Source organism: Cherax quadricarinatus, chromosome 20 (assembly GCF_038502225.1).
Source record: "Cherax quadricarinatus isolate ZL_2023a chromosome 20, ASM3850222v1, whole genome shotgun sequence".
NCBI lineage: Eukaryota > Metazoa > Arthropoda > Malacostraca > Decapoda > Parastacidae > Cherax > Cherax quadricarinatus.
In genome coordinates, this window is record NC_091311.1 from 44,054,990 (window position 1) to 44,072,271 (window position 17,282).

Genomic DNA, 17,282 nt, shown 5'->3' on the forward strand with positions numbered 1-17,282 from the left:
CTTTCAATTATAACCCTACCGTACATTTTTCCTGGTATACTCAATAAACTTATTCCTCTATAATTTTTACAGTCTCTTTTGTCCCCTTTCCCTTTATATAAAGGGACTATACATGCTCTCCGCCAATCCCTAGGTACCTTCCTCTCTCTCATACATTTTCATACATTTTAACATTTCTGTCATGATCCCATCAGTTCCAGCTGCTTTACCCTCTTTCATTCTACGTAATGCCTCATGTACCTCCCCCACACTTACATTCTGCTCTTCTTCACTCCTAAAAGATGGTATACCTCCCTGACCAGTGCATGAAATTACCGCCTCCCTTTCTTCCTCAATATTTAAAAGTTCCTCAAAATATTCTTGCCATCTACCTAATACCTCCCTCTCCCTATCTACTAACTCCCCTACTCTGTTTTTAACTGACAAATCCATACTTTCACTAGGCTTTCTTAACTTGTTTAACTCACTCCAAAATTTTTTCTTATTTTCATTAAAATTTCTTGACAGTGCCTCTCCCACTCTATCATCTGCTCTCCTTTTGCACTCTCTCACCACTCTCTTTACCTTTCTTTTACTCTCCATATACTCTGCTCTTCTTATAACACTTCTACTTTGTAAAAACCTCTCATAAGCTAACTTTTTCTCTTTTATCACACCCTTTACTTCATCATTCCACCAATCACTCCTCTCGGTTCTAGAACAACATGCCACATAGGTAAAAAATGCTGTTGGCTGTTATTTTCTGTAAAAATATTTCTTTTACAAAAAATAATAGCCAATTTGCATGTAGTGCTTTCCAAATTAAGATTTTTTTTTTTTGTCATACCAGCCATATCCTACTGAGGCACGATGACTTAAAAAGAAAAACGAAAGTTTCTCTATTTAAATTTAGTAATGTATACAGGAGAAGGGGTTACTACCCCTTGCTCCCGACACACATGGCTGATGGAGGAAGAATTCTGTTCCACTTTCCCATGGAGATAAGACCATATTATAGTCACGAAAACATGCTAAATCCATGTGGGTCATTAAGCATAGCACCATTCTCAGAGCTAATGTATATCTTCCAACAAACTGGCTGTATGCCACCAAAGCAGGGTGGCCCAAAAAGAAAAACAAGTTTCTCTTTTTAACTTTAGTAATGCATACAGGGGAAGAGGTTACTAGCCCCTTGCTCCCAGCATTTTAGTTGCCTCTTATGACACGCATGGCTTATGGAGGAAGAATTCTGTTCCACTTCCCCATTGAGAACATCTGGAAGTTATAGGTGCAAAATAGTCAGGAAAGTATTTTATAAGAGGGGTTTGGGATATATTTGCTTTCTGGAGTGACATCTGAACTGTCATATGTGTGCCATTGCAAAGACAGTGATTGTGTGAATGATGGTGAAAGTGTCTTTCTTTTTTGGGTCGCCCTGCCTTGGTGGGAGGTGGCCAGCATGTTGAAAAAAAAAAATGCCTAGACTTTAGTAAATTAAATTTTTGCAGCTTCAAAAAGTAAGAGCAGTAGCAGCCATCGGTGTGGTGAATGTGAGGCATGTTACCAGCAAGATGATTGTGGCCGTTGTGAGAACTGCAAAGACATGCCCAAGTTTGGGGGCCCCCACAAGCTGAGGCAGAAATGCAAAAAGAGGCAGTGCCAAAACTTTGTGAGTATCTTTTTGTTAATAAAAACCATAATGATTTAATGGGACTGACTGAGGGTAGTTTTGCCATATTAAAATTCCTAGAGAAGCTGAACATTAACAAATGTAAATTACAAATTGCATAACCATTAACACTAAAGATAAATTTATCATTAGAAGGATACCTTTGATATATCTTTGATGAGTTCCAAGAGTTTTTCTACTCCCCAAGCCTGGCCTTGGGCCAGGCTCATCTGGTGCTTGCCTGGTCAATCAGGCTGTTGTTGACTCTCATATCCATCACAGCCTTGTTGATCTTGCACCTGGTGAAGACATTTATCCAGTTTCCTCTTGAAGACTTGTACACTTGTCTGGTAAGATGTTAAATAGTCTGGGGTCAAGGACATTGATACAGTGTTCCCTTATTGTACCTATGGGGTTCCTGCTTTTCACTGGGTTTATTTTGCACATCCTCCCATATCTCTCTCCAGTATGCTGTTATGGCAGTATGCAGATTTAGGACTAGGTCCTCAAGTATTTTCCAAGTATATCTTTATGTATTTCTCTCTCCTCCATTCCAGTAAGTACATGCGTATTTAGGACTGTAAATGATCTCTGTATCTGTTGCAGCTCTGATCTTTCTCCTGCCCTTAATGGGGCCGTGAACACTGAGCAATATTCCAAATGAGAGAGCATACTCTTTGGCATGAAACATAAACTGAGGAGAGGGTAAATAATTTTAATGTCTGGTGTAATGGGGAACCCATCACTTCAATTTCCTCAGTGAAATATCTGGGAATCCCCTTTGACCCATGCATGTTAGGAGAATTAATAGGGAACAGTGTAGCAAAGCAAGTAAATGCCAGAGTGAAGTTCCTCTACAGACAAGGACAGTATCTGCCTACCGAGGCTCGCAGGACCCTATATCTAGCTCTTATTCGTTGTCAGATGGACTACGCTTGCTCTTCTTTGTACTCTGCATTGACAAAAAACTTAAAGATAAACTACAAATCACCCAGAACAAAATGGTAAGATTCATCCTTGACTTAAGTTCAAGAGAGCATGTAGGTCAGGATTAATTACAACAATTGGATATGCTGAATTCTGAAGACAGAGTAAAACAACTGAAGTTAAATAAAGTTTATAAACTTGCTCACAAACATTGTTCAGAATATCTTGCTGCCAATTTTGTCAAGGTTAGGAACTAAAGCAGTCATAGTACTAGGGGGAGAGAGCACAACTTTGTAGTACCCACAGTCAGTGGCCAGGCTTCAAACACTTTTATTGTACAGCAATTAAGGAATGGAACAGACTGCCCGCACATATTAAAGCCAGTTATAGCATGAACCAGTTCAAGAAGAGAGCCGAAAGGTACGTAATGAATGTAGTGACAGAAGAGGAGAAGAATGATTTATATTTTTAGCTCGCACACATGTAAATATAAATAATTCAGTTTACCTTATTCCTAGTATATCTCCTTTATAGTATAATAATAAGATATTATCTCCTTTATAGGATAATAATAAGATATCTCCGTTGTAGTATAATAATAAGGTAATAAAAGGACCCTAATGGAAATAAGTCACTCTGACTTTTTGGGTTATCCTAGGTGCTCTACATATATGCTACTGTGTATAATAATCTAGGTATTTGTGTATACCTGAGTAAACTTACTAAACAATTTGAAAGGTGTCACCATTGTCACTATGTATTTCTCATGTTTTGAAAGTTCTCATTACTCATCCCGTCATCTTCCTGGTTGTTGTGACCTCCTCCTTATTGTGTTTTTTGAAAGGTCAGCCGATATAATTACGCCCTAGTCTTTTACATGTTCTTTTCATTCTGTTTGATGCTCCTCTTGAGTTTTGTATACAGTGACCCATTTGAGCTCTTCATTCTTTCAGTGTCTTCGTCCAAGGTGACTTTCATGCATATTTTATTACCAAATATTTTGAAATAATTTCTTTTTTTAAATGCACCAACTGTATCCCACTGAGGCAGGGTGACCTAAAAAGAAAAACCAAAGTTTTTGTTTTTAAATTTAGTAATTTATACAGAAGGGGTTGCTAGCCCCCCTTGCTTCCAGCATTTTAGTCACCTCTTATGACAGATGTCTTATAGAGGAAGAATTCTTTTGCCTTCCCCAAAGAGATAAGAGGAAATAAAGAACAAGAACTGCTAAGAAAGTAGAAGAAAACCCAGATGTGTGTGTGTGTGTGTGCCCATGTACATGTGTGTGCACGTGTGTGTGTACGTGCATGCATGCATGCATGTGTAGTGTCACCTAAGTGGAAGTAGGAGTAGCAAGATATACCTGTTATCCCAAGTGTTTTGAGGTGAAAAAAAGGCACCAGCAATCCTACCATCACATAAAACAGTTGCAGGTTTCCGTTTCATAATCACCTGGCAGGACAGTAGTGCCTCCTTGGGTGGTTGCTGTCTACCAACCTACTACCTAGATGGAAATTAAATATTATGGCAATATTCAAACAGAAACAAGATGTGTTCCCTCAACTTCTATCCCATTATCTTAACAGCCTTTTACCCTCTTTCACTCCAGACTGGCTTCCAAGGAAGCAAGGTTTGCCGTTCTTCTCATTATCCCTTTCTGTGCGTGTTTCCAAGTCCCTCCCTTTAAATATTTCTTAAGATGTGGATCATAACATGTTTTTCATCATTGCCTATAGACCTGCCTCTTAAGCTGCTGGCACCAAGAGAGTGTAGAGGCTCTATCTTTTAAGTCGAACTGCTAAGCCAACAGTTGCTAAAGCTGCCTCACCTGTCATCTTGTTTCTCACTTTCTCAGCTGCTCAGTGACCCATATGTGTAAGCACATGAAAGATTTTCGGCTTTCAGGTAATATTTTTTGAAGGGATTCAAGAAACCCAGTCCTGGAGGTGGGAAGTACAGTGCCTGCACTCTAAAGGAGGGGTGTGGGATATTGACTGTTTAGAAGGACATCTAAACTGTCATATCTGCATGCCTCTGGCAAGACAGTGATAGTGTGAATGATGTTGAAAGTGTTTCTTTTTTGGGTCACCTTTGGATTTACAGTTGCAGTTCGAAGGGTCATTTAAATTATGTTTTTTATGTATTTCTGCCAAGACTGATAAAGAATGAATGATGGTGAATGTATTTTGTTGTCTTTGGGTCACCCTATCATGGGAAAAAATGGCCAGCCTGTTAAAACACACACAAAAAGTGCATTTTTCTGTAGTAAAAGTAGAAAAATTTTCATTACTCTTTAATTGGTTTTATATTCATTATTCCTTGTAGAATATATATCATAGATGCTACTGAATAAATTTAATGTACAAACTGTTTATATACATTTTTCAAGGTTCATCTTGCTCAAAAAAAGTCCAACAAAAATAGCAGCAGTAGTAGCATTAAGAAGCACAGAACCTATGAACCAGAGGAACCTCCAAACCCTCCACCGAAAGTCATTGAGACTATCAAGGAACCTGTGACAGTTCTCAAGGTTAAGAATGAATGCAGTGATGAAGATATGCTGGAGATAGCTAAGAAACTTAACACAGATCCAGAAATTTTAGACTGCGACAAAGCCAAGGAAAAGGAACCAAAATTACATAATCGAAAAGTAAGTTGTATATTGCCATCAAATCAGTACATCTAATATAGATTAGTATTTACTAAGAATAAGTGATATTACATGGAAAATATTGCAACAACCAGTGAGGAAACTGCCATTCCTCTGATGTTAATAATGTTCATCACAGGATTTTTTTTTTTCTTTTTGCAACTACCCAGTAAGTCTATTAGTGTAAAATGCTTAAATCACGCAGACTCATTCTTGTAGTATTATAAGTTTAGTACACACAGTCACTAATGACTTGCATAAAAAAATGTACTCCATTAGAACCCCACATGGGGTATTATCACATGTTAATATACTGGATACTTCAGTAGTATTTGTAGATATCATTACCTTGTTCTTATGTTCTATTTAGTTCTACACATATTTTGTTCTCCACCACAAATCTGGACTAGCAGATACTAAGGCCTTGTTAGACTTCTGAATTTTCCAAATTCCTGAAACCTTAAATAAGTAGATAAAATTAATAACAAAATTCTACATTTCACGATTGATTTTTGCCCCCAAAATTTGAGCACATCACAAATGCACCACATGACCATGTTCAGAATATCACTGCAGTTGATTAAAGAAAAATGAAGAAACAAAATAGCATGAAGGTGCAGGTGATGTCTCAGAAATTTTGTTCTAAGATTTGAGGGATGGCCCCAGATTTCTGAAGGATCTGCCACACTACATTGGATTTGTGACATTCCCAGAGTGTTGAAGTTTTGATTGCTGGTGTTTTATTCTACTCTACTTCTTTTCATATGTGAAAATAAGAATATATTACTTACTGTTGTAGCCATCATTTTTCTTTAAATTATTTAACCAAAATGTTTTCAATATGTCAACAGAAGAAAGAACTGAATAGTGGAACAAAAAAAAGAAAAGGTCGGCATGAATCAGATTGTTCAGATACTGATTCTGATGGAGGCTTCTCCAGGGGCGACTCTACCACCCTAAAACAATGCTTTGGGCCTCAGTGCATCAAAGTAGCTCGGCCTAACAGCAAATACTGTAGTGACGATTGTGGACTTAAGTTGGCTGAGGCAAGGATATATTCGGTAAGAATAACAGATTGCTGAATTAATTCATTATACGGTTTCCAGTATTTGTTCCTCCTTTTATCACTTTCCTTGAATCTCATTTTTTCCCTCACTTTATACTTATCATTTCCTTGGTCAGTGTTCTCATGTATTTTTGTGTTTTTCTTGTATACAGCCTCTCCTCGCTTAAAAACGGAGTTCCGTTCCTAAGACCACGTCAGTAAATGAGGAGCATACTATAATGGTAGTGGGTTTGTGCCAATCATCTTTGATACTGTTTTAATGTTACCTTTGCACCATTTATAACATTTCTGGTATATTTTTAAATGTTTATACAGCAGTGTACTGTATATTGTAATAAACACAATTGAGGAAATGAGCTCTAATATACATTATTTAGGTATGCATACTGGTCAGAGAGCCCATCGTAAGTCTGAGTCATCTGTAAACGACTAAGTTGCTAAGCGAGGAGAGGCTGTACTGTATTTTAATATAATAAATTATTGAAATATTCTTTAATAATCCATAAATCATGACAGTGCTATTCTATGAAGTGAAAATTCTGCTGTCCTTAGGCCTAGTAAGACCGGTAGACTAAATTTTACATATCGCCCAAAGCTATAATAATAATAATAATAATAATAATAAATATTGAAGAAGAAAGGGAGGCGGTAATTTCATGCACTGGCCAGGGAGGTATACCATCTTTTAGGAGTGAAGAAGAGCAGGATGTGAGTGTGGGGGAGGTGTGTGAGGCATTATGTAGAATGAAAGGGGGTAAAGCAGCTGGAACTCTCGGGATCATGACAGAAGTGTTACAAGCAGGGGGACACACAGTGTTGGAGTGGTTGGTATTTTTGTTTAATAAATGTATTGGCAGTTTGGAGGGATATGTTGTGTATCTTTATATGTATATGCTTCTAAACTGTTGTGTTCTGAGCACCTCTACAAAAACAGTGATAATGTGTGAGTGTGGTGAAAGTGTTGATTGATGATGAAAGTATTTTCTTTTTGGGGATTCTCTTTCTTTTTTGGGTCACCCTGCCTCGGTGGGAGACGGCCGACTTGTTGAAAGAAAAAAAAAAAAATGTATGAAAGAGGGGAAGGTACCTAGGGATTGGCAGAGAGCATGTATAGCTCCTTTATATAAAGGGAAGGGGGACAAAAGAGATTGTAAAAATTATAGAGGAATAAGTTTACTGAGTCAGAGTCCCTCATCTGCACGGAGTTGCTGAACACCACAAATGAGGTAGTTGAAGTTCTATCAATAAAGATCGAGAACCAAAACCTAGTCATTGTGGTTGTATATAAACCACCAGATGCAACCTCACAACAGTTCAAGGAACAGCTACTGAAAATTGATTACTGTTTGGAAAACCTTCCAGCTCCATCCCCAAACATCTTACTGCTTGGTGATTTCAGCCTAAGGCATACAAAATGGAAGAATGTAGCAAATAATGTTTAAGCTGAAACAATCCCCGGAGGTAGCGCAGATGAAAGGTCACACACACGAACTACTAAGTCTCTGCGAAAAACACACCTTAAGCCAGCAGATAGTGGAGCCAACAAGACTAGGAAACACACTTGACCTTATCTTCACAAATAATGAGGACCTGATAAGAGACATAAGAATATCAAAAACAACTAATTCCGATCACAACCTAATCGAAGTCCACACGTACATGCATAGGGGTCCTGATCAGCAGAATGCATGTACCTGTGAAGGTGTCTTCACAAAATACAACTTCAACAACAAGAACATCAACTGGGACCAGGTAAACAATATCCTAAACAAAACATGTTGGGAAGATGTCTTAACCCTTTCAGGGTCCAAGGCCCAAATCTGGAGTCACGCACCAGTGTCCAAGAATTTTCAAAAAAAAAAATTTGTTATTTTTTCTTATGAAATCGTAGAGAATCTTTTTGTGAAGGTAATAAAACAAAAAGTACGAAATTTGGTGGAAAATTGACGAAATTATGCTCTCGCGAATTTTGATGTGTCAGCGATATTTACGAATCGGCGATTTTGCCGACTTTGACTCCCATTTTAGGCCAATTACATTATTCCAATCAACCAAATTCTTAGCTATTTCACTAGTATTACTTCTATTCTATCGATTGAGCACAAGAAATCGCCAAGTCAACTGTTTCAACTACAAAATAAAGTGATCGGAAATTGTTAATTTGGCCAATTTAACACAAAGTTCAAAATATTCCAATTTCAAAATAGGGTCCAGAATGAACAATGTAGGCATTCCTGGCACTAAACTAACATTTCCTCTGTTCATTAGTTATGTTTTGAGGCTTTACAAATAAATTCCATTTTGATTTTTTATTCACATAATGAATTTTTATTCACACCAAAAAATAGAAGATTTACTGTTATGCAATACTGTAATAATTGTATAAATATCATCACCGTATTTGTGAATGTATATTAGACCCACCAGCTGACGTGTATTAGACGTGTGAGGTCGTTTGTTTACTCTTGAATATCGGCAAAAATTTAACATTTCTGCTACTTTGAGCTCAGTTTCAAGCCATTTCCAGTGCTAAAACCAATCAAAATCATCTCTATTTCTGTAATATGTCTTCCATTCTATCAAATGAGACCAAAAAATCGCAAATACAACTATAAAAAACATACGAAAAAACACTGCAAAGTTGCTGTTTTAATCGAAAAATCATGAATTCATTTTTTTTCTCTCATTATACACAGTGTGCTGCAGGATCTGTTTTATGTGGTGCACACATACCACATAGATGTATTCTCTCATATCTAGGCCCAAATGTACCACTCACAGTTTATCAGAGTGAGCTGAGCTCATGGCGTAGATCTATGGTTTGGACCCTGAACGTAAAGCCGTAGATCTACGGGACGGACCCTGAAAGGGTTAAATGACATGGATCCAAACCAGTACCTTGAAAGGATCAACTTCCTGGCAGCCGAAGCATGTTCTAGGCATATTCCCCTAAGAAAGAAGAAGAGCAGGAGTAAACTGGAGAGAGAAAGACGCTCCCTCTACAGAAGACGACAAAGAGTAACAGAGCTCCTCAGGAGTGCTAGAATATCTGATACACGAAAGGAGGCGCTGACCAGGGAAGTGGAAACTATCGAACTTAAGTTAAATGACTCTTACAGGAACCAGGAGAGACAGGAGGAGCTTAAAGCTATTAGTGAAATTGAAAGAAATTCAAAATATTTCTTTTCATATGCCAAAAACAAGGCAAATACCACATCTAGTATCAGGCCCTTACTCAGACAGGATGGGACTTACACAGATGACAACAAGGAAATGAGTAAAATATTGAAATCCCAGTACGACTCTGTGTTTAGTGAACCACTAATCAGTCTGAGGATCGACGACCCAAATGATTTCTTCATGAATGAGCCTCAAAACTCCATAAATGTATGCCAGATTTCCGACATTACCCTAACTCCGATAGATTTCGAAAAAGCCATTGACAACATGCCCATGCACTCAGCCCCGGGCCCAGACTCGTGGAACTCTGTTTTCATTAAGAACTGCAAGAAACCCCTCTCGCGTGCCCTAAGTACACTATGGAGGAGGAACTTGGACATGGGTGAAATTCCACAGTCACTTAAAACAACGGGTATAGCCCCACTCCATAAAGGTGGCAGCAAAGCATTAGCTAAGAACTATAGACCAATAGCTCTGACGTCCCACATCATAAAAATCTTTGAAAGAGTGCTAAGAAGCAGGATTGCAAATCACCTGGATTCCCAAAATCTGCACAATCCAGGGCAACATGGGTTCAGGGCAGGTCGCTCCTGCCTCTCACAACTACTGGATCACTATGATATGGCCTTGGATGCACTGGAAGAAAATCAGAATGCAGATGTAATATACACAGACTTTGCAAAAGCATTTGACAAATGCGATCATGGTGTAATAGCCCATAAAATACGTGCTAAAGGAATAACTGGGAAAGTGGGGAGATGGATCTTCAACTTCCTAACAAATCGAACACAAAGACTAGTGGTCAACTGAGTTAAATCGGAGGCTGCCATAGTGAAGAGCTCTGTTCCACAAGGCACAGTACTCGCCCCCATCTTATTCCTTATCCTCATATCAGACATAGACAGAGATACATATCACAGCACCGTATCATCCTTTGCGGATGATACTAGGATCTGCATGAGGCTGTCATCTGCTGAGGACGCAGTTAACCTCCAAGAAGATATAAACAAAGTTTTCCAGTGGGCAACGGTAAACAATATGATGTTCAATGAGGACAAATTCCAACTACTCCGTTATGGAAAACTGGAGGAGATAATAACTAGAACAGAGTATACTAGACTCTGGCCATACAGTAGAGCGGAAAAATAATATAAGGGACCTGGGAGTAGTAATGTCTGAGGATCTCACTTTCAAGGATCACAACAGTGCCACAATTGCATGTGCAAAGAAAATGATAGGATGGATAATGAGAACGTTCAAAACGAGAGATGCCAAGCCAATGATGATCCTTTTCAAATCACTTGTTCTCTCTAGGCTGGAATACTGCTGTACATTAACATCTCCATTCAAAGCAGGTGAAATCACAGATCTAGAGAGTGTACAGAGATCCTTTACTGCACGCATAAGTTCTGTCAAGTACCTTAACTACTGGGAACGCTTGGAAGCACTTGACTTGTACTCATTGGAACGCAGGAGGGAGAGATATATCATAATCTACACTTGGAAAATCTTGGAAGGAATGGTCCCAAATCTGCACACAGAAATCACTCCCTACGAAAGTAAAAGACTGGGCAGGCGATGCAAAATGCCCTCAATAAAAAGTAGGGGCGCCATTGGTACACTAAGGGAAAACACCATAAGTGTCCGGGGCCCAAGACTGTTCAATAGCCTCCCATCAAGCATTAGGGGAATTGCCAATAAACCCCTGGCTGCCTTCAAGAGAGAGCTGGACAGATACCTAAAGTCAGTGCCGGATCAGCCGGGCTGTGTCTCGTATGTTGGACTGTGTGCGGCCAGCAGTAACAGCCTAGTTGATCAGGCCCTGATCCATCGGGAGGCCTGGTCGTGGGCTGGGCCGCGGGGGCGTTGATCCCCGGAATAACCTCCAGGTAACCTCCAGGAGTATACCAGGAAAAGTGTACGGTAGGGTTATTATTGAAAGAATTAAGAGGTAAGACAGAATGTAGAATTGCGTATGAGCAAGGAGATTTTAGAGTGGGTAGGGGATGTGTAGATCAAGTGTTTACATTGAAGCATACATGTGAGCAGTGTATTTAGATAAAGGTAGGGAAGTTTTTATTGCATTTATGGATTTAGAAAATGCATATGATAGTGGATAGGGGAGCAGTGTGGCAGATGTTGCAGTTATGGAATAGGTGGTAAGTTACTAAATGCTTTAAAGAGTTTTTATGAGGATAGTGAGGCTCGGGTTAGGGTGTGTAGAAGAGAGGGAGACTACTTCCTGGTAAAAGTAGGTCTTAGACAGGGATGTGTAATGTCACCATGGTTGTTTAATATATTTATAGATGAGGTTGTAAGAGAAGTAAATGCTAGGGTGTTCAGGGGAGGGGTGGGATTAAATTATAGGGAATCAAATACAAAATGGGAATTGACACAGTTGTTTTTGCTGATGGTACTGTGCTTATGGGAGATTCTAAAGAAAAATTGCAAAGGTTAGTTGACGAGTTTGGGAGTGTGTGTAAAGGTAGAAAGTTGAAAGTGAACATAGAAAAGAGTAAGGTGATGAGGGTATCAAATGATTTAAATAAAGAAAAACTGGATATCAAATTGGGGAAGAGGAGTATGGAAGAAGTGAATGTTTTCAGATAGTATTTGGGAGTTGACTTGTCAGCTGATGGATTTATGAAGGATGAGGTTAATCATAGAATTGATGAAGGAAAAAAGGCGAGTGGTGCTTTGAGGTACAGTGGAACCTCTACTTGTGAGCATGTCTATGTGCGAGTTTTTCCAAATATGAGCAGTCGATGGGTCGATTTTTTGCTTCTATACGCGAGCCAAATTTCCACAAGCAAGCAGACCTCAAGGCAGGTTCCTTGACCCTGGTGAGGGGCTCTTGCTCTTGATCTTGGGAATTGTATCTCATTTGATTGTTGCACTATCTTATTGAAACTTAGACAATGTATGACGGAAAGATGCTTCTTAACGTACACCAAAAATGAAAGAAATCTAAGCATAAATAATGGAGTTCACTTCTCAGTAATTTCGAATGGTTTTTATGGTTGTATTCTTGTTGTTTTTGGTCTCATTTGATAGAATGGAAGATATATTACAGAAATAGATATGATTTTAATTGCTTTCACGATGAAAAGTACCTTGAAATAGAGCTCAACCTAGGAAAAATGGTCCATTGCTTGGCTGTTTCAGAGTAAACAAATGACATCACTGTCCATTCCAGTATGCAGTCGTGAATGGGTTGACATTATTTATACAATTATTGCAATAAGGAATAACAGTAAATCTTATATTTTTTGTGCGAACAAAAATTACAAATAATAATATGAATAATAATATGTATAATAATAGTATAATAATATAATACAATAATAATACGAAGGCCTGAGCTTGCTACCACCTGCAGCTCATAAGACTGCCATCCCCACGAGCCCCTTTGGGGCGGGGCAGATGGCAGACCAGAGGCCTAGCTTCTCCCTACGAGCCCTTTGAGGGCAGGGACTGTGGCTAGGCCTGGGGACACTTGGTCCCAAAGATGAAGGGGTACTTGTACCTCCTCCCATGAGAGACTTAGGTCTCGAGATACTCCCCAGATAGGGAGCCAAGGCCGGGTCACCACTACTTGGAAAAGACCAGGGCCGGAAGAGTACCGGCGAATAAGAAAAAAAAATAATATAATATGTATAATAATAATAATACATTTTATTTTTTTTATTATCACACTGGCCGATTCCCACCAAGGCAGGGTGGCCCGAAAAAGAAAAACTTTCACCATCATTCACTCCATCACTGTCTTGCCAGAAGGGTGCTTTACACTACAGTTTTTAAACTGCAACATTAACACCCCTCCTTCAGAGTGCAGGCACTGTACTTCCCATCTCCAGGACTCAAGTCCGGCCTGCCGGTTTCCCTGAATCCCTTCATAAATGTTACTTTGCTCACACTCCAACAGCACGTCAAGTATTAAAAACCATTTGTCTCCATTCACTCCTATCAAACACGCTCATGCATGCCTCCTGGAAGTCCAAGCCCCTCGCACACAAAACCTCCTTTACCCCCTCCCTCCAACCTTTCCTAGGCCGACCCCTACCCCGCCTTCCTTCCACTACAGACTGATACACTCTTGAAGTCATTCTGTTTCGCTCCATTCTCTCTACATGTCCGAACCACCTCAACAACCCTTCCTCAGCCCTCTGGACAACAGTTTTGGTAATCCCGCACCTCCTCCTAACTTCCAAACTACGAATTCTCTGCATTATATTCACACCACACATTGCCCTCAGACATGACATCTCCACTGCCTCCAGCCTTCTCCTCGCTGCAACATTCATCACCCACGCTTCACACCCATATAAGAGCGTTGGTAAAACTATACTCTCATACATTCCCCTCTTTGCCTCCAAGGACAAAGTTCTTTGTCTCCACAGACTCCTAAGTGCACCACTCACTCTTTTTCCCTCATCAATTCTATGATTCACCTCATCTTTCATAGACCCATCCGCTGACACGTCCACTCCCAAATATCTGAATACGTTCACCTCCTCCATACTCTCTCCCTCCAATCTGATATTCAATCTTTCATCACCTAATCTTTTTGTTATCCTCATAACCTTACTCTTTCCTGTATTCACCTTTAATTTTCTTCTTTTGCACACCCTACCAAATTCATCCACCAATCTCTGCAACTTCTCTTCAGAATCTCCCAAGAGCACAGTGTCATCAGCAAAGAGCAGCTGTGACAACTCCCACTTTGTGTGTGATTCTTTATCTTTTAACTCCACGCCTCTTGCCAAGACCCTCGCATTTACTTCTCTTACAACCCCATCTATAAATATATTAAACAACCACGGTGACATCACACATCCTTGTCTAAGGCCTACTTTTACTGGGAAAAAATTTCCCTCTTTCCTACATACTCTAATAATAATAATGTACTACATATAATAATTATAGTAATGGACGGCTTCAAAAGGCCGTCACTAGATGGCAGTGTTTACCACAACAAAGAGGGAGCGGTTGTGGCCGCCTCCACCTGTTACATAATGACCTATTTTATTCATTCTAGAGTATATATCATGTTTGTATGTTATTTATATTGTTTGTTATGTCATATTAGATGAACTGTGATATATAAATAAGTTGTATAGATGATATTAGCGAAATTATTCATGAAGTATTTTTGCCCGGTCTCCAGACAAACTCTCGTGCACCGCCGACACCACCCATTCCACTACAATGAATGACATATTTTATTCAATTTAGAGTATATATCAGGTTTATGTGTTATTTATATTGTTTATTATGTCATATTAGATGAAGTGAGATAGATAAATAAGCCAAGGAGTTGATATTAGCGAAATTATTGAAGTACAGAATTACACTGGAATGGATTAATTGCATTTCAATTAATTTAAATGAGGAAAATTGACTCTGCAAACGAGCAAATCCAGTTGCGAGGAAGGTCATGGAACGAATTAAAATCGCAAGTAGAGGTTCCACTGTATATGTGGAGACAAAAAACGTTATCTATGGAGGCAAAGAAGGGAATGTATGAAAGTATTGTAGTACCAACACTTTTATATGAGTGTGAAGCTTGGGTTGTAAATGCTGCAGGGAGCAGGTGGTTGGAGGCAGTGGAGATGTCCTGTCTAAGGGTAATGTGTGATGTAAATATTATGCAGAAAATTCGGAGTGTGGAAATTAGGTGGTGTGGAGTTAATAAAAGTATTAGTCAGAGGGCAGAAGAGGGTTATTGAGGTGGTTTGGTCATTTAGAGAGAATGGATCAAAGTAGAATGACATGGAGAGCATACAAATCTGTAGGGGAAGGAAGGCGGGGTAAGGGTCGTCCTCGAAAAGGTTGGAGGGAGGGGGTAAAGGAGGTTTTGTGGGCGAGGGGCTTGGACTTCCAGCAAGCGTGCGTGAGCATGTTAGATAGGAGTGAATGGAGACGTATGGTATTTGGGACCTGACACGCTGTTGGAGTGTGAGCAGGGTAATATTCAGTGAAAAGATTCAGGGAAACCGGTTATTTTTATACAGGTGTCCCTCAGCATTCGCGAGGGTTAGGGGATCAAGAGCCTCGCGAATGTTGAAAAACCGTGAATGTTTGGTGCCCCAATATATTGTAGGGAAATATATTACAATACTGCTTCCTTAACTTGTTGAACCATGAATAATCATAAAATACATGAAAACTTCGTAAGTTGTACTAATTATATACATGTTATGCTTTAATAACGTATGTTATTTAATAACATGTATGTTAATAACATGTATGTTATTAAATACCACAGACTCCACCACTGCGAGTCCCTACTACCCTCCCTCCGACCCCCACAACTGGCAGCCAGCCCTCCCACCACTCAGTGTGGTGAGTATTTTGTTTGTTCATTATTTGCTATTAAACTACAGTATAAATAATGTAAACCCATTCATGACTGCATATTGGAATGGCTATTAGGAAAGGTATTAGAAGGTGACATCATGTGTTTACTCTTGAACACAGCAAAGAATCGAACATTTCTGCTATTGCTAATAATAACAATAGTAATAATAATAATAATAATAATAATAATAATAATAATAAATACGATATAATTGAAGAAGGAAATTGTACAAAAATACGAGGGAGTGGTTGACACATCGTCAGTGTGACTGTTTATGCTGGAGTGAACATTAGTCTCCCTGCTCTTCCAAACATTTCACAATAATTCAGCGGTTGAGGCAGTGGTATTTAATAACTTATGTTATAAATAATAATAGCACATGTTATTATTAATAACATGTATTATTATTAACATGTATTATTATTAACATGTATGTATTTAATAACATATGTTATATATAATAATAGTACATATTATTAATAACATGTATTATTATTAAGATGTATGTTATTAAATACCATTGCCTCAATCACTGCCTCTACCACTCCAGTCACACTCAATCTACAAGCACCAAACAGTGAATTATTGTGAAATGTTTGGAAGAGCAGGGAGACTAATATTCACTCCAGCATAAACAGTCACACTGACGATGTGTCAACCACTCCCTCGTATTTTTGTACAATTTCCTTCTTCAATTATATCATATTTATTATTATTATTATTATTATTATTATTATTATTATTATTATTATTACTATTGTTATTATTAGCTGTAGCAGAAATGTTTAATTCTTTGCAGTGTTCAAGAGTAAACACATGATGTCACCGTCTAATACCTGTCCGAATAGCCATTCCAATATGCAGTCATGAATGGGTTTACATTATTTATACTGTAGTTTAATAGCAAATAATGAACAAACAAAACACTCACCACACTGAGTGGTGGGAGGGCTGGCTGCCAGTTGCGGGGGTCGGAGGGAGGAAAGTAGGGACTCGCAGGTGGCGGGAAACTTAAATATGATTTGGCGGCTGGGAATTTGGTGGCTGGGAATTTGGCGGTTGGGAATTTGCGAATGTGTGAAGCCCGTGAAAGTTAAAAACGTGAATGTTGAGGGAGACCTGTATAGCCGGACTTGAGTCCTGGTAATGGGAAGTACAATGCCTGCACTTTAAAGGAGGGGTTTGGGATATTGGCAGTTTGGAGGGATATGTTGTGTATCTTTATACGTATATGCTTCTAAACTGTTGTATTCTGAACACCTCTGCAAAAGCAGTGATAATGTGTGAGTGTGGTGAAAGTGTTGAATGATGATGAAAGTATTTTCTTTTTGGGGATTTTCTTTCTTTTTTGGGTCACCCTGCCTCGGTGGGAGACGACCAACTTGTTGAAAAAAAAAAAAAAAATATTTATAAGAATCCTAGGTAGTAGGTTGGTACACAGCAACTGCCC

General features: G+C 39.0%; 1 protein-coding gene across 6 annotated transcripts in view; it reads left to right on the plus strand.

The window, feature by feature from the left end:
* LOC128703888 (CXXC-type zinc finger protein 1) overlaps positions 1-17,282 on the plus strand; it is a 57,142-nt gene that overhangs the window by 15,597 nt on the left and 24,263 nt on the right. For all 6 annotated transcript variants that reach the window (XM_070087031.1, XM_070087030.1, XM_070087028.1 and 3 more), the window contains exons 5-7: positions 1,488-1,648; positions 4,965-5,225; positions 6,077-6,286. In XM_070087031.1, coding sequence (XP_069943132.1) covers positions 1,488-1,648; positions 4,965-5,225; positions 6,077-6,286 — 632 coding nt within the window. The remainder of the gene's footprint in view (positions 1-1,487; positions 1,649-4,964; positions 5,226-6,076; positions 6,287-17,282) is intronic.